Genomic DNA, 23,358 nt, shown 5'->3' with positions numbered 1-23,358 from the left:
GAGGACGGTGGGGACTTCAAGTCCCAGGAAGCTCTGCGGCCCGGGCTGCCTGGAATTGTGACGAAAGCCAGAGGAGCACCCTAGGACTCGTAGTTCTCTCTTCCCGGGCCAGCCGCTAGTGGTTTGTGAGACTTCCCCTGGTCCCGGCGGTGGGGGCGGGCCCCGAGGGCGCCACTTCCGACAGTCGGGGCGGGCGGTTTTGACGTCACTGCCGGCGGAGGGACTGTCCGTCTGGCGGGCGGCGCGCGGGCGCGGGGCCTGGCCGGGCTAGTTCGCGTTCGCTCGCCTCGCCTAGCCGCGCCGCGATGCCTGGGGGGAGCAGCGGGAGCCAAGATGGGCACGGGAGGGCCGCGAGTCGCAGGCCGTCGCGGAGGATTGGGCGGACCCGACGCGGGCGCCACGAGTCGGGCCTGGGGGGAGAGGGGGAGCGCGGGGTGGGCGAGGCGCGGCTGGAGGAGGCGGTGAACCGCTGGGTGCTGAAGTTCTACTTCCACGAGGCGCTGCGGGCCTTTCGGAGCGGCCGGTACGGGGACTTCCGGCAGATCCGGGACATCATGCAGGGTGAGGACGGCGCGGCCGGGACGGGGGTGGGGGGAGGGGGCGTGCTGCGGGGGGGGGGGGGGGCGCGCCGCGCTGGGGGGTGGGGGGGGGGGGGAAGGATCTTGGGGGCGGGGCGCAGCAGGTGTGGATCCCCTCGAGCGGCGTCCCAGGGTGGATGGGGGCGCTGCAGCATCGGGGGAAGGGAATGGGGGGGGCGGTGCAGCAGGTGTGCATTACCCCGAGCTGCATCCCGAGGTAGACTGGGGAGGGGGTGCCGCGCGCGCGGTATAGCTGGGTCAGAGTCGGGGCGCAGCAAGTGTAGATTATCCCACACAACATCCCGGGGTGGATGGGGAGCGGTGCGCAGTATAGGGGGACTCTGAGGGGGAGACGGACGCAGCAGGTGTGGATAAGCCCCCGAAACATCCCTGGTGTGGACAGCTCCGGGCAGCATTTTGGCAAGGAGGGCGGGGAAGACGCAGCAGGTGTGGCATCATCCCGGGGTGGGCAAGGAGGGTGGGGGCGCAGCAGCAGCAGCAGGAGGTCTATATAGACCAGCACAGCAGTGGGGGTAGGGTGCTGCGAAAGCGGGTGTGGATAGCCCCACGCGGCATTGGGGGTGGGGGTCGCCCCAGCAGGTGTGGACGCCCTGCCCCGCACCCCAGGGGTGGGGAGGACACCGGGGGGCCATCCTCGGACACTCCAGTTAGCCCGGTGCGGTCTTGTTTTCCAGCTCTGCTTGTGCGGCCCTTGGGAAAGGAACACACCATCTCCCGGCTGCTGCGGATTATGCAGTGTCTGTCGCGTATAGAAGAGGGGGAGAATTTGGGTATGGAGAGCTGCTTACTTCTTGGGTTGTTGTCTTTTCTGTGGAGTAATTTATGTTCGCCTTTCAATTTCACTCATGAGTTGTCATCTGAGATGCTAGTGTGCTGTATGGGGGTGTTTTGTATCTTTGCCTCTCATATGGTTCCAGTTTTTAAAATTAGATTTTAATCCTCTCCTCTGATCTGTTTGTTAAAAGTCCTGACTGGTGATGGTGATAAAGAGAAACAAACCAAGTTTGGGTTTTTTAAAAAAACGTTTATTTTCAGATTCACATTTTCTTCCTCCCACCTCTCCGTGCCCACGCCCCACCTGAGAAAGCAAGAAAAACAAAACCTATGTTAACCCTGTTAGATAGTGTCTTCAAAACAAATTCTTCAAAGTGACTAAGTCTTGGGGGGGGGTGCTCAATCTGCACCTGTCATGTAATGGTGGAAATTAAAATTGAGGCACAGTGTTTGAAGCACCATTATTTTTTTGAAAAAACACGAATTTGCCAATAAATAGGGTCTAGCCTCCTCAGATGAGCTAAGACCTCCACTGAAGAAGACAACCTTCTTTTAAAGACAGGAGGAGCCTCCAAAAAACATAGTAGACAGCATCATAGGCAGGGGAAACAATGTGATTGGGTATAAAGCCTGCAGCATCATAGGTGACAAAAACAATGTGATTGGTAGGACATTTGGAGCTAGCAACAAGGCCTCCTTCCATGCTGATGTCAGGAAAGGTTGATTGGTAGAGTCCCTCTGCTTGTTAGTGAAACAGGAGGTAAGATTTCCTTGATAGGGAGTAATTCACAGGAAAGCTAAACTTCTGACCCTAAGAAATAACCCATTTCCACTCATTGTCCAAGAATAGCCAGCAGTATAGAGATAACAGGTTTTCTTCCATTAAAGATGATTTATAGGGAAACCGAACTCTTAGACTTAAGGTAGCTGACTTCTTTTAAAGTGTTTGAACAGGGAAACAACTTTTCAATTTAATTTAGGGAAGAAGACTGAACTTTTCACCTTGTGAATTTCGGAACTGAATTTAAAGACAAAGTCAGTTACATAGAATAGTGATTCAGAATAGAATCAATCAGAATAAAATCAATTAATGAAAAGTCAGTTTAATTTTTCTCAGCAGGATGTTTCCTCTTGAGTCCTTTGAAATTATGGTTGGTTATTGTGTTGGTCATATAGTTCCTAAGTCTTTTAAAGCTGAACAGACCAAGTTTTTAAGTGTGATCTTAGTTTGCTGTTTTTGAGCACTGGCAAGTGTATGTTCTAAAATGAAATTCAGAATTGTTCTCATCACAAACTGACTCTGGCCTCTCCCTGGGGGCTGGGGTGAGGTGTACAGCTTTGTATTAAGAAAGTCAATGTGGATTCTGGGATTACCTAGAATCCTTGAGGCATGAGTTTTCAATATTTCTTTGGTATTAATGGACTGTCACTTCATAGTATGGCTGTATTTTACAAACAATATGGTATTTCTTCTTCCAAATTGCTGATTTCCAGCAGTTGAATTCCATGTTTGTTTCCCATATGTGTTTGTTCTGGTTTTTGCACAAACCAGCAATAAATATAACCAGCAAATATGGTTTCTTTTAGATATTTTTTTCCTACCTAGCTTTTAGGTCCATAGAAAATAGCCGTAAGTGAAAAATCTTTCTCTTTATCCTAGACTGTTCCTTTGATATGGAGGCTGAACTCACACCTCTGGAATCCGCTATCAATGTGCTGGAGACCATTAAAACGGAGTTTACTCTGACAGAGGCAGTGGTAGAATCCAGTAGAAAACTGGTCAAGGAGGCTGTAAGGATCAATTTCTCCTTTCATTTCTTTTTTTAAATAATTTTTTTTTTGCAAATGTATCGAGTTTTCATAGAGTAGGTGCATTCAGTCTTTTGGAATGGGGTGGAAGAGACTTGGGTTATTGTTGGTGTGGAAATGATACACAGCTTCCCCTTTCCCCCCAGTAGTCACAGGCAGCCCCCTCTGGGCCTCATCCCCTGACCAGGAGAGGCCCTGGACATACCAGAGGTGGTTTGGCTGTCGAGATGCTGACATTACAGAGCATAGATAGGGTTTAGCTCATCAGAGAGGCTAAGATCTTGACCGAGGGGGACAGAAGCTGTTCACTTCTGTGCTCAGAATATTGAAGGAGAAGGCAGGCAAACAAAAGGGACCAAAGATCTCTGGGACTTGGTTTTTTGTGGCCAGGACTTGTGATTTCCTCAGTGAAGGGAGCTCCTTCTCCCATTGCAGTTTGGCAGCTTGTTCTGCAGCTTTAGGAAAGCAGCCTGGGGCCTGCCCAGGACCATCCAGCTACTGTGTGTCAGATGGTATAGTTGAAGCCAGCTCTTTCTCTGCTATGCCTCTCCGAATCTTATTAACCTCCCCCAAGTCTACCAATTGATTTGGGGATGTTGTAATTTTGGCACCGGTTGTGATAGAAGGGGGCTTTTCTTTTATGACAGTCTTATCTGAAATGAAATAGTGCCCTGGAGATGATGGCATAACAATCGAGAGTGAGCAGCCGCTGAGATTGGAATTGGAGAGACTTGGAGTGATCTGCCATTGGAATAAGAATGACACTTATTTATCATTTATATAAGGCTTTTGAGTTTGCAGAGCACTTTACATAGATTAACTCATTTGATCTTTACTGTAACTCTGGAAGTGAGGATCATTATCCCTTTCTTATATGTGACAAAAATGAAGCTTGAGGAGGTTGGGTGACTTGCCTATAGCCTCATATTTAGTTGGAGTCCAGGGTGGGATTTGGATCCAGGTCTTCCTTATTTCCAAGAGCAGGATACCATCTATTATGCCACACTACTATAAAAACTAGTTAATGGCAGAACAGATGAGGATAAGTTGAAGGAATACAGCAGTCCAAGGTTAGAAACGACTCTTTCCAGAACTTGAAGAAATCTCTTTAGGCAGAGGTCAGGGATTTATTAGAGTGAACTAGACATGGAGGATTAGGAATCCATGAGGATGGTTGGTTCAATGACAGGTGAGATTCCCAGAGGAGGGAACAGCAGTGAACCAGAACCAACATTCAGACCCTCTTCTAATTTAAGCAAGGTTAAGAGTGAATGGGAGGGGGGCGGCTAGATGGTGCAGTGGTTAAAGCACCGGCCCTGGATTCAGGAGTACCTGAGTTCAAATCCGGCCTCAGACACTTGACACTTACGAGCTGTGTGACCCTGGGCAAGTCACTTAACCCCCTATTGCCTGCAAAAAAAAAGAAGGAAAAAAAAAAAGAGTGAATGGGAAATAACTAACTAAGACTTTGACCTGGTCCTCACCAGTCAAGTGAACTGTTCACTCCTCAGGTGGTTAAGAACTCTTTGAACTCACTCTCCCCTATCCATCCTTTCTCCTGCCCCATTACAACTTTAAAGGGCCCCTGGATCTGATGAATTTTAACATTCTTCAAAAACCCTAAAGAGTCCATCAGAGTGCTCATAAATACAAATCAGACCAGCCCGTGTTACTGGTTGTTTGATGGTGTTAGCCCTAGACATGTCGTGAGTGGAGAGCAGGGGCTCAGCAGCAGTCTCCCCACATCCCCCCATCCCTGACTCTGAACTTGTTTTTCTATTCAGTTGGTACAGAAAGGCTCTCCCCCTATGACTGGGCCACAGTAGCCGCCCAAGTAGCCGCCTGCTTTGTCCCCTCAGAATGTTTCTGAGGCTCTGCTAAAGGCCTCCTTTTGCCCTCCTCTGTTCCCCTGGGAGTACGATGGGAAGGAGGAGAGACCAGTACACAGTTTTGATTTATCTCCAGGGAACTTTGTTCCTTCTGGCAGTTGGACCAGATGGGCCTCCTCGTACAGCTGCTGACACCAGGACTGAACATAACAAGAGCAGACCCTTGAAAGAACTTTGTGTTCAAGCCCACCCAGGCCCTTGGTGCCCTCAGGAAACGGACGTGGCTGTGTTTATCAGCCTTACACTGGGTGATACCTGCAGAGTCAGGAGAGACCCAAGAGGCCAGAAGCCTAACCCATCCTGACCGAGAGTCCTTTACAGCATGGCCACAAGTGGTCATCTGGCCTCTGACTTTAGAACGGGAATCCACCGGCCCTTGAGATAGGCCCAATTCTGTGTTGTGATAGTTTTTCCCTGCATTAAGCCCATATTTGCTTTTTTGCCCTTCCATTCCATTGTTTCTAGCTTTGTCCTTGAAGGCCAGCTGAATAAGTCTTATTCTTTTTTCTCACGTGGCTCAGATTTAAGGAGAACATTTTAGTTTGAAACAGGGTAAAGGTGAAATAACATTGTTTGCGAGTTACTAGGAATGTTGCAATAATTTAGCCTTGATCCTAGGTGGAAAGTAAGGATGGACTAGCAAGGAAAGAGAGTGACCTAAAGGAATAAGTGGAAGAATGGGGGAGATCTAGAAGAGCCTCATTAAGCTTAATCAGCTGTGAAATTGCATATAATTGTAATAATTTATCCCATTCTGAGATAGTTTATTGCCCTAAGATTCCCTGTAGTTCCTCTTGCCATCTGTATGTGCTGTCTGCAGTGGGCATTGTTGGGAGTAAAAGGGTATTTGCTCTCTTTTGGGTGATGAGGAAGAGTCACCTAAACCAAGAGCTTTGGAACCCAGCTGGGGGAGGTTTCTGTTTAGGGATTTTAATACCTGTTATAGGGATCCAGATTTAACATTACTTAGAAGTATTGCACATTGACTGCTTTCCATTTTCCCACTTCATTTTGGGAAAATGTCTTCCATCAGGGACTGTAATTTCCCAGTATGTTTACTTTGCTCTTCTCTCTGTTCTTGAATGCTTTGTCCCCCACTCCTTCTGAAGTTGTCCGTGTAGAGTGCTTTGAGCCAGGGGTGACATTGCCTCGTGTCTCCTGTATTGCAGGAATCCCCTCTACAGTGCACCAGGTCAAAATTGTGCCATCCTTTGGAAAGTATCTCAGTAACCTTAGGTCCGGGAGGCTTTTAAATGTCCCACAAAGCATCCCGAAGGCTTAACAGGTACTATACCACAATAAAACGGGGGGGGGGGGGCGGCTAGATAGCGCACAGTGGATAGAGCACTGGCCCTGGATTCAGGAGTACCTGAGTTCAAATCTGGCCTCGGACACTTGACACTTACTAGCTGTGTGACCTTGGGCAAGTCACTCAACCCCCATTGCCCTGCAAAAAAAAAAAAAAAAGGTACTATAAATGAATGGTGCTACAAGCTACTAATCACTTTGCTGTCTAAATTGGCTTTCTCTCTATAATTGTAAGGGTTTTCTTTGGAGAAGGGGGATATGAAGAAGAATGTCTTCTTTGAAAGTATAAAATGTATATTCCTGGGGGTGGAGGGGAAAAAAAGGAAAAATGTAAATATTTCTGAAAAAATGCCAAATGAGAAGCAGTGACTATTTAAGAAATTCTGTTGTGGGAATTCTGATGGGGAAGTGTTAACAGTTAAGTTCCTAGTACACATTTTTGAGACAAGTCTCTTTCCAAAAAAATCTGTTCTCACAAGCAACATTACTGCTTGAATACTTAAGAAGAAAACAATCCGTTTATGCTCTGCAAGAACCTGCTTCTCAGTGTTGGGACCTGATATACCTGAGATTTCTTTGTGCCTGATCTGATCAGTGATTCGCCCTGCTCCCATCTGCCTTTTCACCACTTTTGGTTGGTATCTACTTTCCATTTCCATTCTCTTACTAAACTACATCTAAAACCTGAGTCATATCTTCCTTGTTATGCCTTTTTGGATAACCTTTTGGTAACAACAGGTGGCATTTTGATTTTTCAGTGTATTTTAGAGTTGTGCTTTTAAGTATATGGCATTAGGGTACTTTTCTGAGAATGGCAAATCTCTAAGATGACAGACCTCCTCAGTACCACTTATGAAGATCATCAACAGCACACTGAAGGCGATTTTCAAAGCTGCTGGATTCTGTGTTCCTCTAGCGGGTGGGCCCAGCCATCTTAAACTGGTGGCTTGCTATGTTAGCCAACTGAAGCTTGTACTAGAGCATCTACATACAGGCCTTTTTAGATATATTGAGTGAAGTGGAGGGGAGGAAGATTTTGTGTTTTAGAAAATTGTAACTTCCTTAACGAGTCTTCATTTCAGAGCCTATTCTGTAGTGAACATGCATCCCTCAATGATACTTTGGCAAAGTTGTGGAGTTGTAAGAATTGAAAAAGCAGAAGTTTGAGGCAGCTAGGTGGTGCATTGGTTAGAGCACTGGCGCTAGATTCAGGAGGACATAAGTTTAAAATTGGGCCTCAGATGCTTACTGCTGTGTGACCCTGAGAGTAAGTTCATTTAACCCCTATTGCCTCCCCTGTTCCACCCCTACTTCCCCTCCCCCCCCAAAAAAAAAGGCAGCAGCTTTCTTGAATAAATAATAAGTCAGTAGTGGTATTGCTATTCCTCAGTCCTCAGTAACTGTGCTTCAACAGATGGGCAAAAGTGCCAATGTTTTAGATAACTTTTTGAAAATTATTTTTTTCTTTTTATTTTCACACATAATGTAAATTCCTTTCTTATGTGTACTGTATATGATGGATACTATGGTATTGTAAATTTAAAACAAAATAAAGGAGTTATTAAATATTGAAACTCCTTCATTACTTTTGCCCACCTTGGTATAACCTCCTGTTCTTGGTATTTGACAATATTATTTCATTTTTCCCAATTATATGTAGTAATAGTTTTCATTTTGGTAAGATCTTGAGTTCCAAAATTTTTCCCTTCCACTCGAAGACAGCAAGCAATCTGATATAGATTATACAGTATTATGATGTTAAATATATTTTCACCTTATCATGTTGTGAAGAAAAATCGAACAAAAGGGAAAAACAAGAAGAAAGAAAAAACAACAAAAGTGAAAATAGTCTGCTTCCGTCTGCACCCAGACCCCAATTTCTTCTGTGGCTGTGGAGAGCATTTTCCATCATGGAGTCTTTTGCCATTGTCTTGGATCCTGTATTGCAGAGAGGAGCTGGGTGCGTTGTGGTTGGTCATCATACAGGTGTTGCTGTTACTATGTACAGTGTTCCCCTGGTTTCTGCTCACTTCACTCAGCAGCAGTTCATGTTTCCAAGTTTTTCTGAAATCCGCCTGCTCTTCACATTCTTGGTATTTGAGAGGCAACAGATTCCTTCTTACTGAACTTTGCGTTTGTAGAGTGTGACTGTTATTAGTAGCCTTGCTTTATTGACAGCAAATATTTGCAATGTTCAAAGAGACCAACAAAAAAGCTTGCTGTTGGTGTCTTTCCAGAAGCAGATTTGACACTAATTTTCCTTTTGCCCCTGTAGCTGAGCCTAGAGAAGGTGAATGGCTTGGGTCTTCATAAGTGACATTTCATAAAACTCCTATTGCTAGAGTTGGCGTGTTAGAGGGAAGTTTGTTTGTTCTTGGTAGTAACTGATTTTTTTCTTGTTCTTGTCGCTTCTCAGGATTCGAGGTTCACAAAAATATTCCATATTAATTTTGTGCTAATGCAAAGTCACATTTTTTGTAGTTCTATTTCTTTCCTTCGTTTTACTGGATTATTCTAAATGCTCTTAATTTTCCATCTTTTTTTTTCTAATTTGTTTTATATGTTTGTGGTATTTTGTAAAGAACTCAGCCCACAGTAACCCTTCATTTTGTAATATCTTCCTTTCCTATAGTTAATAAATGAACCACCAAATATCCTTTTTTAGTTTTCATCTACAGAATCCTTTTCTGTGTACTTAGGATCTATTCTTTGAAAATACCTTTAGAATACCTAATTAGAACCCCTTTGTTCCTCTTAGCTTTGATGCATAATGGAAAGACCATGTATCTATCATGTTGGTAAACTGCATTTGTTCGTTTTGTTAGTTCTCTGCACCATCTAAAACTGAGGGTTGTTCTTTTGGGGTTAGTGTGTTCATAGGGTGGGTTAATTTTAAATGAAACTGGTGGCCACAGGTCTTTCCTGAGCCTAACTTGAAGGAAGTCCGTGGTCAGTAAACAGCTTTTCAAAAGTGAGAAAGGAACATCTGCAATCACTGCATCAAATTACCACCAAAGGACAGTAAAACTTGGGGGCCTTTAAAGGGAACTAAGAGAATTTCTTAAAATTGGGAGTGAGCTACCTTGAAACAACCTCCCTCAGTGGGGAGGGTGGGTGACTCATTGGCCTTGCTGATGATAATCTCACGGATTAGCTTTCTCCTTTCATCTCATTAAGAAAATTCTCAGCATATTGGGAAGATCCTAACGGTCAAAAGTTAGGACAGAAGGGTCTTTGCTTGTGGATTGGATTAAGTTGTTTGCTGTTCTCTACAATAATCATTAACCGTTAAGTTAAGATTTCATTTTATAAAAATTTAGTGTAATGTAAAAAAGGCTTTTGAGTGAGAGCTTTAATTCACTTTATTAAAGTGAGTTCACTTGATATGCTGATTAAATTGTTGCCCCGTTATTATTAAAGCAATTAAAAGAGTGAGAATCATGTTTTCCCTTTCTAGGCTGTCATCATTTGTATCAAAACAAAGAATTTGAAAAGGCTTCAAAATTTTGAAAAACATATGTCCAAGGATCCGACAACTCAGTAAATTCATTTTCATTTGATCAAGTCTCGAGTTCATCCTATTGGTTGATTTTGGTTTGTTTTTGTGTTTGGTTCTTGGTTTGTGAAAACAGATCAAGGACCAGAAAGTTACTAGAAATTTAAATGAAGGTTTAGTAGTTCCTTGTAAAAGCCTTTTACTGTGTGCACTAGAGACAGGGGGATTAGTGAGTGGAGAGAGAGCTGTCCTTAGAGCCAGGAAGGCCTTGGGTTCCAACCTGGCCTCTGATGTGCTGCTGTGCTGTGTGGCCCTGGACAGATGCCTGCTGCTCTGTGCTCTGGGCACCTCTTCAGGGGGAAAGGAGGCAGCCCTAGCATTGGTTGAAGGACTTTCCTTACTCAGGAATTACTTAAACAAGTGAGATCCCAGGTCTTTCTTATTTAGGGACTAGTGTGTAAAACATGGTGTCAAAGTCGAGGGAAGATAAAAAGATAATTGCTTTCCAGAGGTGACACTGTCATGTGGGTTTGCTTTGGACTGACTTTATCCTATAGTAGACTTGCATTGATCCCCTGCTTTCCCATCTTTGTCCTTTTTGTACCTAATGCCTGTATATGGGGGGAAGCTAGTAGGGGTTAGCAGTTTGCTCTATTTCTGATGTTGTTAAGAAGTTGACCACAGTATTTGGGGGCGGGGGGTGGGGGGGGGGCAATGAGGGTTCCGTGATTTGCCCAGGGTCACACAGCTAGTAAGTACTAAGTGTCTGAGGTTGGATTATGAAACTCAGGTCCTCCTTAGTCCAGGGGCTGGTGCTTTATCTACTGTGCCAACTAGCTTCCCAGGACCACAGTCTTAAGAAGACTTGAGGAGAGGGAGGCTTGGTTGAAGGGATGTCATTTTACTATTCTTTTACCAAAAATCCAGTTGGCATCATGCTTTTTTTTCTTTTTGTCCATAGGATTTTCATTTGCCACATTGTAAATGTTATTGTAATGTTATTTCTTCAAGTCTATAACTTGGTTTTTCACTAGATGTCCATTTTTCATGCTGTGAATAATGGTCTTTTATTCAGAAATTGAGAAATGACCTGCTGGGCATTATCCGAGAAAGGAATGTCACACACCCAGTGATTCAGAACTTTTCCTATGAGGTCTTCCAGCAGAAGATGTTGCGATTCCTGGAGAGCCACATGGATGATGCTGAGCCTTACCTCCTCACGGTATGGAAGTCCCCGTACACAGTGGATTTAGACGTTGGGGTTCTAAAGTGATTGGGTGCTTTTTTTCTGTTGTGTATGTTTTCCTGGCTTATGTGGGTAATGATTTGGAGGCATAGGCGGTTTCTCTACGTGCCCTAGAGGTATTCTATCTGGTCTGACTTTGATCATTTCGTTGCATGGAGTGTATTTTTTGTATTTTTTAAGTCAGGTGTGGACCCCAGTTAACCCCAGCTGTGAAAGAGGTGAAATTTGGGAGAGGCTTTGGAAGAAGGAAAATAAGAACTTGATAGATGTGAAATGAGGGGGTTTAAAAGCTTGTGAACTATGGACTTTTTGAAAGTGTTCAGACATAAGTAGAAAGCAGCCAAGGAAGGTTTACTTTGTATGGGACAAAGTAAACAGGGTTGGGCACACAGAGAGAAGTAAACTGCAAAGTGGGAAATTGGAAGACCTTGGAACTCGAATAAGGTGGCTGTACTTGATAAGGTGATTGTTTTGAGTACAGATGGAAGTTGAAACTTTGGGGGTTATAGTTTTTATTAGCCTTTTGAAATAGTATTTTTTAAAATCTTCCATTTGCTGTTACAGTGGGCCGATGTGGTTGGTTAATTTGTAGATCACTCGCCAGGTTTTTTGTTTGTTTGTTTGTTTTGAGGGGTGGGGCAGTGTGGGTTAAGTGACTTGCCTAGGGTCACACAGCTAGTAAGTGTCAAGTGTCTGAAGCCAGATTTGAATTTGGGTCCTCCTGAAAACAGGGCCAATGCTTTATCTAGTTGCCCCTGGCCAGGATTTTTTTTTTTTTAATCTCTTTTAACTAGTTTGAAATGATCGGGCATCAACACATTTCCATGATACCCCCTCCCCTCCTGCTACCACCACCACTCCTGTTTATCCTCTGTATACTAGACAGCTAGAATTTTTAAAAAAACAAGATTCATAATTATTTTTACAGTATTGTTGAAGTGTTGGTAGAATGTTACCAATATAGGTAGGTTTTTCTTTTCTTGTAAAAAAATACACTTTATACATAAATGGACCTGAAATTTTAAGGCCAAGTTATTTTGTACTAATGGGAAATGATTATGGATAGATGGAGATAGAGGAGGCCATAGGTTGGAGTTAAAGCAGGGGTAGCCAACCCAAGGTTTGTCATTACCTTCATAGGTAATGCAAGTGCAAAGAAAAATTTCCAACAAAAAATAACAAATTATAGTAAAGCTAAAATTCCCTACATACGTCCAAACATAAACACAATAGTTCCCCTTCCTCAGTAAAATACATTCCAGGTTTCATATACCAGTGATTAAATGGATGAATGATTTAATATTTGTCAGCTCCATTCAAACCCTCCCCAGGAAACATTGTGGCTCTTTGACCCTTGTGAATTCTGACTCCTATCTTGGGTTAGGTTGACTACCCCTGAGTTAGAGACTCTTCATTAGGGACATGGTTGGAAATATGGAGAGGAGAGGAGAGGCAGATCCAACAGACGTGGAGGAGGAGCCTGTAGGATTTGGCAACCAAGAGTGAAGAACATTTGAAATATAAACCTGAAGTGTAAAGGTAATTAACATTACTGAAATTAGATCCCCTTTTCTAGTACCAGAACAGCTACACATAGTTCTGTAAATGGCGAGCTCTTTTTCTTTTTCATCGTTACTTTGTTTTGGGAGATGTCTTGGAACAGCTCTTCCCTTTTTTCCCACTACTGATTTTAAGTTTTTCAAGTGAACTCTTTCCATGAGAGTGATTGTTAGCAAACAGAGAAGTAATGGAACCCTGTAGCATCCCTGTTGATTGTACTCTCTTTCCTTCCAAGATTGCAAAGAGGGCTTTGAAATGTGAGTCATCTTCCTCCTCCTCCTCCTCCTCCTCTTCCGCTGCCACCACTGCTAACGTGCCTGTTGCTGCCACCATGAATTCGGCTCCTGCTGCCAGTGCCACAGTTAATGCTGCTGCTGGTGCTGCTGTGGGTGAAGGTCCTGGGAATATGAAGAAAGACAAACAGCCGGCCCTGGAGCCTGTGGAGAAGCCACTCAAAGAACCCATGAGGTGGGAAACATTTCCCTTGGAATAAAACGTCTGTGAGACAGTGGTGATTGGAAGTGCAAGGTTCTTGACTAGCAAGTGATTGTTCTTTCTTGAGTAGCTTAATTAACAAATTCTTTATGGGAAGGAACATCTTCTGTTCTTAAATGAGGTAGGGTGAGACCCCTTGAAGTGAAATGGCTTGCTCAAAGTCAATGACTAGTCATTGATTAGTTGGGAAAGGGCCGTCTAAAACCCAGACCTTCTGATCCCTTCTCCCTACTTTTTCTCCCTCCCACGCTACTTCTTCAATATTCAGAGAGGGCAGAAGTTGAGTGTATAAATTCCCCAATGAAATCAGTTGAACCGATTTAAGCATATGTTACTTTAGGTTAACATATTCAAATAGTATTTAGTGCTTTTAAGATGAATCTCATTGGAGTTAAATACAAATTCAAGTGGTCTCCTTTATATAAGGGAAGGAGCAGGAGGGGGAATTCTAGAAAGAAAATCCACATTCTCTGGATTTTTCACCTGCCCTCCAAATGTTATAGTTGCTCTGTCTTCTCTATCAGTGTGAAAAAAGCCTCTCTTTTATGATTAGGTATGGAGGCGTGCAGAATCATTTTTGACAATCTTTAGATCTCCAGTAAGTGACTTTGTCCACTTTGGGGAGGACATTGATGTTTGGGTTGAGAGAAAAGCAAGAATCAATGACACTGACCTTTGGCTGTCAAAGTATTTTTTTTCTTTTATTTTTAGACAGCTGCCTGAAAGTCCTTCTACATTTGGAATTTCGACTCTGAAAAGAGCCTTTAACAGCCTTTCGGATTCACAAGATCCTGAAGCAGCTTTCACTAAATTGGACCAGAAGGATGTTGTAGTTCCCCGTCCAGTGTCCCCTTCAGCAGCCCTCAAAAACAAGAGACAGAGACAAGATGAGAGCTGTCCCCCAGAGTCTGCAGATAACTCTGAACTGCAGCCCAAGAACAAGCGCATGACAATAAGCAGATTGGTTCTGGAGCAGGACAGCCAGGGCAGTGAGCCGAGCGACAGCCCAGACTCCTCCCAGGAGACCGTTGTGTCTTCAGCCTCCAACCCACGGTTGCTGAAGCTGCACAATCAGCCTCTGGCTGGGGAGAAGAGTCATAAGTACGAAGATGGTCTTTGCTGTTGTAGATTGGTTGGTTGTCCCAGTGTGGTTATTGCTTTAATAGATAAAGCAGCTGAGCCAAATTAAGTCATGAAAAACTTGGTGTGGAGCTGCTCCTGGAGCAAAACTCAGAAATGGGGTCCCTTGCCCATAGAGATGGGCCCAGGAGGCATCTGAGGGCAGGAAGGAGGAAGGGAAAACATTCCCCAACTTTGGTTTCATTTTAGTGAGTCTAGCTGGAGCTGTTCATTTCAGACTGTTTAATTTTACAGCAACTTGCTTGGGACATCTAGGTGGCGCAGTGGATAGACCACCAGCCCTGGATTCAGGAGGACCTGAATTCAAATCCAGCCTCAGACACCTAACACTTACTAGCTGTGTGACCCTGGGCAAGTCACTTAACTCCAATTGCCTCACCAAAAAAAAACCCGAAACAACAACAACAACAAAAAAGCAATTTGCTTGAAGGAGACTGTTACATTTCATTTTTTTTCCCCAAAAAGAGAACCCTTGTAGTCCCTTGCCCATTGCATGTATTTAAGGCTCTTAATCTTTAAACAAATACTGAATACTGAGCAGTGTCTTTTACAGTTTGTCCCCAATGCCTTTCTGGCTTGAGTACCTTCCACTTCTCTGTACTCCCCTGGGAACATCTCCCTCCTTTTAGGTGTCTTTGTTTTTGCTCATCCTCTTCCGTCTGTCTGCACTTGCCACTCCATCTTTGGATTCCTAAACTATGCACATGGGCACAAAAAAAAAAAGAAAAAAACTGCCTAGCCTTCAAAGCCCTGTTCACATCCCACCTTTTCTTTGAAAGTTTCCTTATAGATAACTCCTGCTAAAAGTTAATTTCCTGAACTTCATTCACTGAATACCATTTTCCCCCTGAATCTGGTCTACATAAAACCTAAATCATAAAAATTGGTGCTGTTGTACAGTGTATACTTTTCTTGTCAGGAAGAGCTCATTTTTAGGGTGTGACTTATATTTGGTGTTCATCTTGTAGCTACTGGTGTATGTGGTCTATTTACTTGGTTAGACTAGAAATTCCTATGTGTCAGGATTTTTCAGGATTTCTTAAAGTTTCTTATTCTTTTTTTTTTTTTTAGTGAGGCAATTGGGGTTAAGTGACTTGCCCGGGGTCACACAGCTAGTAAGTGTTAAGTGTCTAAGGCCGAATTTGAACTCAGGTCCTCCTGACTCCAGGGCTGGTGCTCTATCCACTGCACCACCTAGCTGCCCCAAGTTTCTTATGATTCTTGGTACCCTCTACAGCAGTAGTCAAACTCAAATAGAAACAAATCCTTGCCCCCGTGTATTGACTTAGAAAACCACTAATTCGTATCAGCTGCGCTGCTGTCTTGTGTTTTAACTTGTTTTGTTAAACATTTCCCGATTCACATTTTCATTGGATTTAGGTCCCACTTGGGATGATGAGAGGTGGAGGCGAGTTTGACCCTCTCTGCTCTGCTTTGCAGCACCCATATTGCAGAGATTTGCCTGTGTTAGGACCTTAGAATGTGTTTGCTAAATGAATGGAAACAAGTGTGATATGATTCCTGTCTCCAAGTTCATTGTCTGTTAGAGGCACCAGGCGTAGGTGAGAAGTGGATGGCAACAGGAGTAAAATAAGAGCAGTATTCACGTGCCAGAAGACTGGTCTAGCCAAGCAGTTCATGAGAGGGAGCAGGAACTGGAGGTGAGATTGACCCTGAGAAAGGGGCCTCAGCAGCCACCTGCTTCTGCTTGAAGACCTCCATGGAGAGAGAGGGACCCACCCCCCTAAGTCAATCCATTGCATAGCTCCCGTTCTCTGAAGAGCTTTCCTGACTTCCAGCCCATTGTCCCTGGTTCTAGCCTCTAGGGTCAAACAGAACAGGACACATCTTTCCTTGAGTACTTGAGCGCAGCAATCCTGTCCCTCTAAGTGTCTCTTCTTATGCAAGAGTCACGGGCCTCATTCTTCAACCGGTCCTCCTGGGACATGGGCTCAAGGCTCTTAATCACCTAGCTCGCCCTCCTCTGGATATTCCTTGACCTGAAGGGAACACAACTCCAGATGAGGGCTGATAATGGCAGAGAATACTGTGACTCAATCTTTCCCTTCTTCAAAAGGCAGCCCAAGATAGCATTGCCTTTATTGGCTGAGGAAATAATCACACTCTTCACACAGATTGAGCTTGGAGCCCACTAATACCCTCAAGTTTTTTTTTCCCAGACTGCCTTCTGATCATGCCTCTCTCATTAGAATTGGTGGATTCTTTTTTGTTATCCAAATACAAGACTGCATTTATCCTTTATGAATTTTATCCTTTAAGATTCAGTCAAAGCACCGGCTCCTGGATTCAGGAGGACCTGAGTTCAAATCCGGCCTCAGACACTTAACACTTACTAGCTGTATGACCCTGGGCAAGTCACTTAACCCCAGTTGCCTCACCAAAAAAACCAACCAAACAAAAAAAGATTCAGTCCGGTCCTGTAGCCTGTCGAGATCTGTTTGTATCTACCATCCAGTGTGTTATTACTCTCAACTTGGTGTTATCTCCAGAGGTAAAGAGCATACCATCAGTGCCTTTTTCTACATCATTGATAGAAAGGTTTAGAGCAAAGGTCCAAGCACAGATCCCTGGAGTACTGCACTGGACACCTGCCATGTTAACACTGAACCATTAACCCCTACTCTGAGTCTGGCTGAATCCACCTAATTGTGTTATTGTCCAATCCACAAGATTAGTATGAGATAATTATCCAAAACTTTGCTGGAATCTACATTTCACTAGACCTGTAGCATTCCCCTCTCAGTAATCTTGTCAGAGAAGGAAATGAGGTTAGCTTGGCATGCATGACCTGTTCTTGATGAAGATATTTCAATTGAAATGGAAGAGCCTTACTGTAGCTATGGGAGATGATATAAGTGAGTATATTCAGGCAGGAATCAGCATGGTGTGTTCTAGAAGTGATGATATGACCATCTTAAATACTAGGAGTAGGTTAAACTGCATTAAAATAACAAGTCCCAGGGGCAACTAGGTGGCACCGTAGCTAAAGCACCAGCCCTGGATTCAGGAGGACCTGAGATCAAATCCAGCCTCAAACACTTGGCACTTACTAGCTGTGTGACCCTGGGCAAGTCACTTAACCCTCACTGCCCTGAAAAAATAATAATAATAAGTCCTGGTCCAGCAGCGCTCAAAGCCCAAGTGGTCCCCGCAATGTCTGATCAGAAGTGCCCTTTGTGACACCAAAGAAGTGGTCATCCAGCCTTTGTGGAAGACCTGAGGGAGGGGGATCCCACTCCACACATCAGGCCTAACCCTTCCTCTTTGCAGCTTCCACCTAGTGTTCTAGTTCTGCCCTTGTGGAGTTAACCAGAACTAGTCTGATCCCCCTTTGTGACAACCCTTCAAAGACTTCAAGGCAGCTACCATGTCATCCTAAGGCTTCTTCCACAAGAATAGCAGGAGAAAACTTGTCAGTCTTGGCATGTTCTAGATATGCTCTAGATAGGGTCTCCGGCATCTTGTGCTTTACACGTTCCAGTTTGACTTTAGCATTCTCTTGAGCTACCAATCTAGTAACCTTCAAAACCTATTCATAGGTGAAATATTATCCCCGACCCAGATGTTCACCGAGCACCCTTTCAGTTATAAATTGTAGAATTCTACTGAGAAATTAAATCAAGTTTGCTGATTTAGTTGCTGAGAAAACTTTTTTGAACTTAGGAAAGTTTTTGAGCTTGCATTCTTTTAGAGAAAGCAAATAGCCAACAACTTAAAAGTCTAATTTTTGAGGGTTTAAGCCACGTTTTGAAGGATGAAAGACATCCTAGGCAGAGGGGAACAGTATGAGCAAAAATTCCCAATAATTTTTGTACAAAGCATCAACATTTATTTCCACCATCTTGCAATTTTGTTATGGACCACTGACCTATATAACTTCCTCAGATGATTGTCACATTTGCTTTGTAAAAAAGCACTAAATGGTTGTGTTAAGGCAAAATCGTTTGCTCTTTTGTTTGCTGTTTTTTATTTTCAGAGTATATGGTTAATTTAAATAATAATTACTGACTACTTAGCCAAATACATACAGGTTCTTAGAGGTTATAAATACTTTTTTTAAATTGTCCTCACGGGGCAGCTAGGTGGCACAGTGGGTAAAGCACCAGCCCTGGATTTAGGAGGACCTGAGTTCAAATCCAGCCTCAGACACTTGACACTAGCTGTGTGATCCTGGGCAAGTCACTTAACCCTCATTGCCTTGCAAAAGAAAAAAAAAATTGTACTCAGGAAAACACCAAATGTTATTTTTTTTCAAGCATCCCTTCTTAAGTTGAATCATCTTAAACAGGATTTTCAGGTCTAGGTAATAGGTCTAGTGTCTGGAACACTGGCTTTCAGATTATATTTTCAGTCTCTGTGATGTAAGTGTGAATGCTACATGATCTTAACAGATATTAGGTATGGGACACTACTACAGAGCTGAACTCCAGACCAGGGAGAAGCCTTAACCTTTGAATTGGTGGTAGCACCAGCATACTCAGTGCTTTCTTTGGTAACATTGTGGAAGAGTATAGTCTCTTAGGAGCTTCGAAGGATGTATGTTGTGGAGATTTGTCTTTGCTTTTTTTTTCCAATGGAGTTTTGGTGTCCTTCATATACTCCCTTTCAAGTCCATTAATGTTTGTGCAACTTGCATAGTGGGTAGCTTTCTCTTTATGTAAGCTTGTTCACACCCACGTGTGTTTTTGGTCTTTCCCTCAGAGGACACAAAGACAAATGGAACAGTTCTAATGGGCTTGAAGAAAAGGATTCCTGGTTGGAGGAGGAAGAACTCTTCCACGTCCAGGGTGAGTTTGCAGAATCTTTTCAGTCCTTGTTTCAATTCTGGTCATTATTCACATGCACATATACCACGGCGTGTGTATGTATACACATGATTTGTTCATGCCTGAAGGATACAAGCTTAGATACAAAAGATAGATTGGCATAGATGAACATTCCAGCACATGCTTTTCCAAATAATTTTTCAAGTGTTTTAAGAAATTACTGACCCCTCTCACTTTGATCTTCACCTCTGACTTCCATCCTCTCTTTTATTCTGTGAGCTTATCTTAGAGTCAAGTCTTTGTGATTTACTGTAAAATTCCAAGTGAAGGCTATTCAAGCAGCACTTCCTTAGCAATTATATTTTTTATAACTGCTAAATTAAAATCTGCTACTTTAATTTCCTCTTGGTATTCTGTTAATTGATGGTTTTTGAATATGCATTTGTTTGATTGATTGAAATGGTTAGCTTGGCATGGGGGGGGGGGCCAATGAGGGTTAAGTGACTTGGCCAGGGTCACAGAGCTAGTAAGTGTCAAGTGTCTGAGGCTGGAGTTGAACTCAGGTCCTCCTGAATCCAGGGCGGGTGCTTTATCCACTGCACCACTTAGCTGCCCCCTAGCCTGGCATTTTAAAAGAGGGTAGATGGATGGGATTATCCATCTCTGATGGCCTCCTTCACCATTCTAACAGGCTTTGTAAAAGAGAGATTCCTGGGGCGGCTAGGTGGCGCAGTGGATAGAGTACCGGCCCTGGAGTCAGGAGTACCTGAGTTCAAATCCGGCCTCAGACACTTAACACTTACTAGCTGTGTGACCCTGGGCAAGTCACTTAACCCCAATTGCCTCACTTAAAAAAAAAAAAAAAAAAAGAGAGAGATTCCTTCTTTCTGACTCCCAGGATAAACAGCAGTGCCTCTCACATAATCAATATAAAATATTATAGCCTTTGTACCAGAGTTTCTCCTTTAGGTTCAAAAAATGGGACTTTCCTTCCTATACCCTGCCTTGTGTAGGGGAGCCACAGCATGTAATTCTGAGATCTTTATATTCATTCAGTCATTTGTTCATTTGGCCAGTAAGGCTTTGTTACATGCCTACCATGTGCCAAGAGCACTGTGCTCTCTGATGGACCAAAGAGAAACAGTCCCTGCCCTCAAGGGGTGGGGGGCTGGTACACAGATATAAGTAAATTAAAATGAATATGCAAAGCAAGAACAGAATATTATTTTAGGTTGTAAGCACTTAGTTGTTGTTGTTTTTTGTTTGTTTTTTTAATTTTCAGTTAAGCATTTACTTGCTCGAAGAGCACTTCTACCATTGAAAATAAAGCCAAAGCTCTTGCAGTATAGACATACGGCTGAGCAGAATAAACCCCCAGTTTCCACACCCTGGAGAGCAGGTGCCTGTGTCTTTCCACACCCTGGGTGCTTCCCTTCTTTGTCAGGAGGTGGACAGTGTGCTTCCCTGGTCACCACTGCTGGCCATAGCATTGACTGGCCAGAGTTCTGAAGTCTTTCTGTCCTTAGAGTAGTTTTGTTCTATACATACCTTCTCCTGGTTCTGCACACATCACTCTGCATCAGTTCATAGGAGCCTTCTCTGACACCATCCCCTTGGTCATTTCTAACAGCCCAGCCATTCTCCAGCTGACAGGAACCACTCTAGCTTCCAGTTCCACCACAAGAAGAACCACTCTAAAAATGTTTGCGTTTGACTTCTTTGGGATACAGACACAGGAGTGGCATCGTTGGGTCAAAGGATAGCACAGTAGAGTAGCTTTGAGGGCTTGGTTCCAAGTTGCTTGCCAGAATGACTAGATTCCTCAGTAGTGTGTCAGTGTGCCTGTTAAAACAATAATTCCTAAAAGCACTAACAAGTGGAGAGATGGTCACATGCCTCATGAAGGGCTGACACTTGAATGGAGACTTGTGTGCCAGCTATTCTCTGACCTGTGGGTGGGGAGGGAGAGCTTTCCAGGAATGCAGGATCAGGGGGAGGGGGATTAAACAGAGTTGGTTCCTACATCAGGGTGGTCAGTATCCACCGTGAATCCATTAAAGCCAGGCTTTAAATAGCCTGAAATTGTTTGGCAAAAAAGTAAATGACCTCTTCAAAAAATTGTGACAAGCACTAACTTTGTGATACCCATTTTCCTCTAATATTTACAAGCAATGATTTGGGCAGAGAACCTCTTTTTGTTTCCTTTGGACTCTTTATTCTGTCGCTTGGCTTTGGTTGATGGTGTGTTTGTGCAATGAAAACTAGGTATAAATGAGTTTCCTTTTTGTCTTTAGCAGGATCAGATGGAAACTCTTCAGTCCCTGGAACAAAAAAGCAGGTAATTTAGACTATAGATTCTTCCCTTTCAAATAGAACTGGAAGAGTTCGCCCCAGAGGTTCTTCTCTGGTTAGGGTATAAGGAAAGTAAAGTGAAAAGGAAAGTATCTGCAAATTTTAGTGCTTGATAAATGGAAACTTCTTTTTGAGAAGACTGAATGACCTGACCTCAGATGAGTATAACCAAAGGAGCAGGTGTTCTTCAGAAGGAAAATCAAAAGTAAGAACCTGGCTTCTTCCTTGGATTTTCTGAGGCCCAGTGTTTTACACAGTTCCTAACACAGAACAGGCACTTCATAAATGGTTATTGGCTGACTAAAGGACTACGTATACTTCACTGGTCACAGAAGGGTCAGCATGGGGTGTTTTTTTATTTTGACTTTTAAAATGACAGGAAGAACTATTTAAATTGGGGCAGGGGATTATGGCAGTGTTTAGTTTTATACTGACAGCTTATTTATTACTTAAATGGAGAAAGCATGTTTAGCAGGTGGATGTGTCATTGGGAAGTGATTTTTAAATAAATAATAACTGAAGATTATTATGCCAACAATAATTTAAACTGTGCCTTGAAATTGCCATAGTACTGAACACTCTTAAATGATTGTACCCTTAGACCTTCCTCAGGAATTTCAGTATCAACAATAAAATGTAATCATATCCTTCTCTCCAGGCTTGGGGTACTTTCTTCTGTGTGCTTTGGGCATGCTGTTCTTGGGATTTCTCAGAGGACAGGTTATAATAAGTCTCTGTTTTTTTTTTCCTTACAGAAATGGACTCTGCAAGAGAGTGAGTGGGTCAAGGCTGGAGTGAAAAAATATGGGGAAGGAAACTGGGTTGCTATTTCCAAAAATTTCCCCTTTGTTAACCGAACAGCTGTGATGATCAAGGACCGTTGGCGGACCATGAAAAAACTGGGAATGAACTGAAAACTTCTTTTATTTTCTTGGAATTATATGGGGCACATCTTCAAAAAATAGCCCTCTATTTCATGCTTTATTTCAGAAGTTGGGCTGGGGTGACAAGAGTTCTGGGCAGCCTGCTTCTTTGGTTGGGGAGGTCCATGTCCTGCTTTTGTGCTGTCAGAAAGCCATCGGAGTTAAAAAGGTAGAAGGAGAGCCCCCACCTAGCCTTCCTGCAGTTTGGGGAGGAGCAGGACGCAGTCAAATTCCAAGTTCTCTCGTGGTTTAAATCAGAACTGAAACCCGCCGCGGGTCAGGAGGAAGAGTGGAGTTTGTCAAGATGTCTCTCCCCCACCCCCGTGAGAGCATCCTGAAGTCCCAAGTGTGAGTGAGTATTCTTTTGAGTCCATTGGCCCCAGGCAAAATGTCAGCTGCAACAGACAAAGAGCAGCCTCCATCGGGAGCCTGGGCGGAGAAGAGCTGCATCTGTGTCATGGAAGAAGAGAGTTTTCACCAGTTGTGATCCACCCGGCCCCTACACTGCTGCGGCATTGCTGCTTGTCTTTCCTGGGCCAGACAGGCAGCTTGGAGCCTTGATTCCCGTGTGGCTGAAGTGGTGGGGTTTTTTTTCTTTTTGTAAAATTGGTGTTGTAGGTGAGCTTAGTCCTTCCTCTTCTACTCTGGACTCTGGAAGCTTTAAAGAAGCCTGAATATAGCCCATAGTTCTGTTCTTAGTTTGTGAAATGTTTGCAGCTGCTTGATTCCCCTCGTTGTGCTTTTAAAGGTTGGTGTGTTGTCACGCTGGAGCTCACCACTCCTTCTGGCTCCTTCCGTAATGTTTTGTGCTTACCATCTTCTTGGACACCCTTGGGGAAAGGCCTGAAGGTCTCTTTTTAGCCACAACTCTCGGTAAAATGTTTTCTGTAATTTTTTTTTTAAGGTGAATACTAATTATTGTCCATTACTTGTGGCATTCTTCATTAAAATACTGTTTCCCTCGCAGATCTATGTAGATG

General features: G+C 43.5%; 1 protein-coding gene across 4 annotated transcripts; it reads left to right on the top strand.

The window, feature by feature from the left end:
- Positions 1-220: 220 nt before the first annotated feature.
- TERF2 (telomeric repeat binding factor 2) lies at positions 221-23,344 on the top strand. 4 transcript variants are annotated; one of them, XM_043986927.1, is made up of 11 exons: positions 221-561; positions 1,274-1,369; positions 3,034-3,164; positions 9,837-9,916; positions 10,947-11,097; positions 12,917-13,149; positions 13,888-14,277; positions 19,039-19,124; positions 20,386-20,502; positions 21,401-21,441; positions 22,211-23,344. In XM_043986927.1, the coding sequence occupies exons 1-11, from the start codon at positions 306-308 to the stop codon at positions 22,367-22,369; spliced, it is 1,740 nt and encodes a 579-aa protein (XP_043842862.1). In that variant the 5' UTR covers positions 221-305; the 3' UTR covers positions 22,370-23,344. The 4 variants fall into 4 exon arrangements, with proteins under 4 accessions (XP_043842862.1, XP_043842863.1, XP_043842865.1 ...); XM_043986928.1 differs by having other exon boundaries at positions 9,837-9,920; positions 10,951-11,097; XM_043986930.1 differs by lacking the exon at positions 20,386-20,502.
- Positions 23,345-23,358: the final 14 nt, after the last annotated feature.

Source organism: Dromiciops gliroides, chromosome 2 (assembly GCF_019393635.1).
Source record: "Dromiciops gliroides isolate mDroGli1 chromosome 2, mDroGli1.pri, whole genome shotgun sequence".
Classification (NCBI taxonomy): Eukaryota; Metazoa; Chordata; class Mammalia; order Microbiotheria; family Microbiotheriidae; genus Dromiciops; species Dromiciops gliroides.
This window is presented reverse-complemented; position numbering and strand designations above follow the sequence as displayed.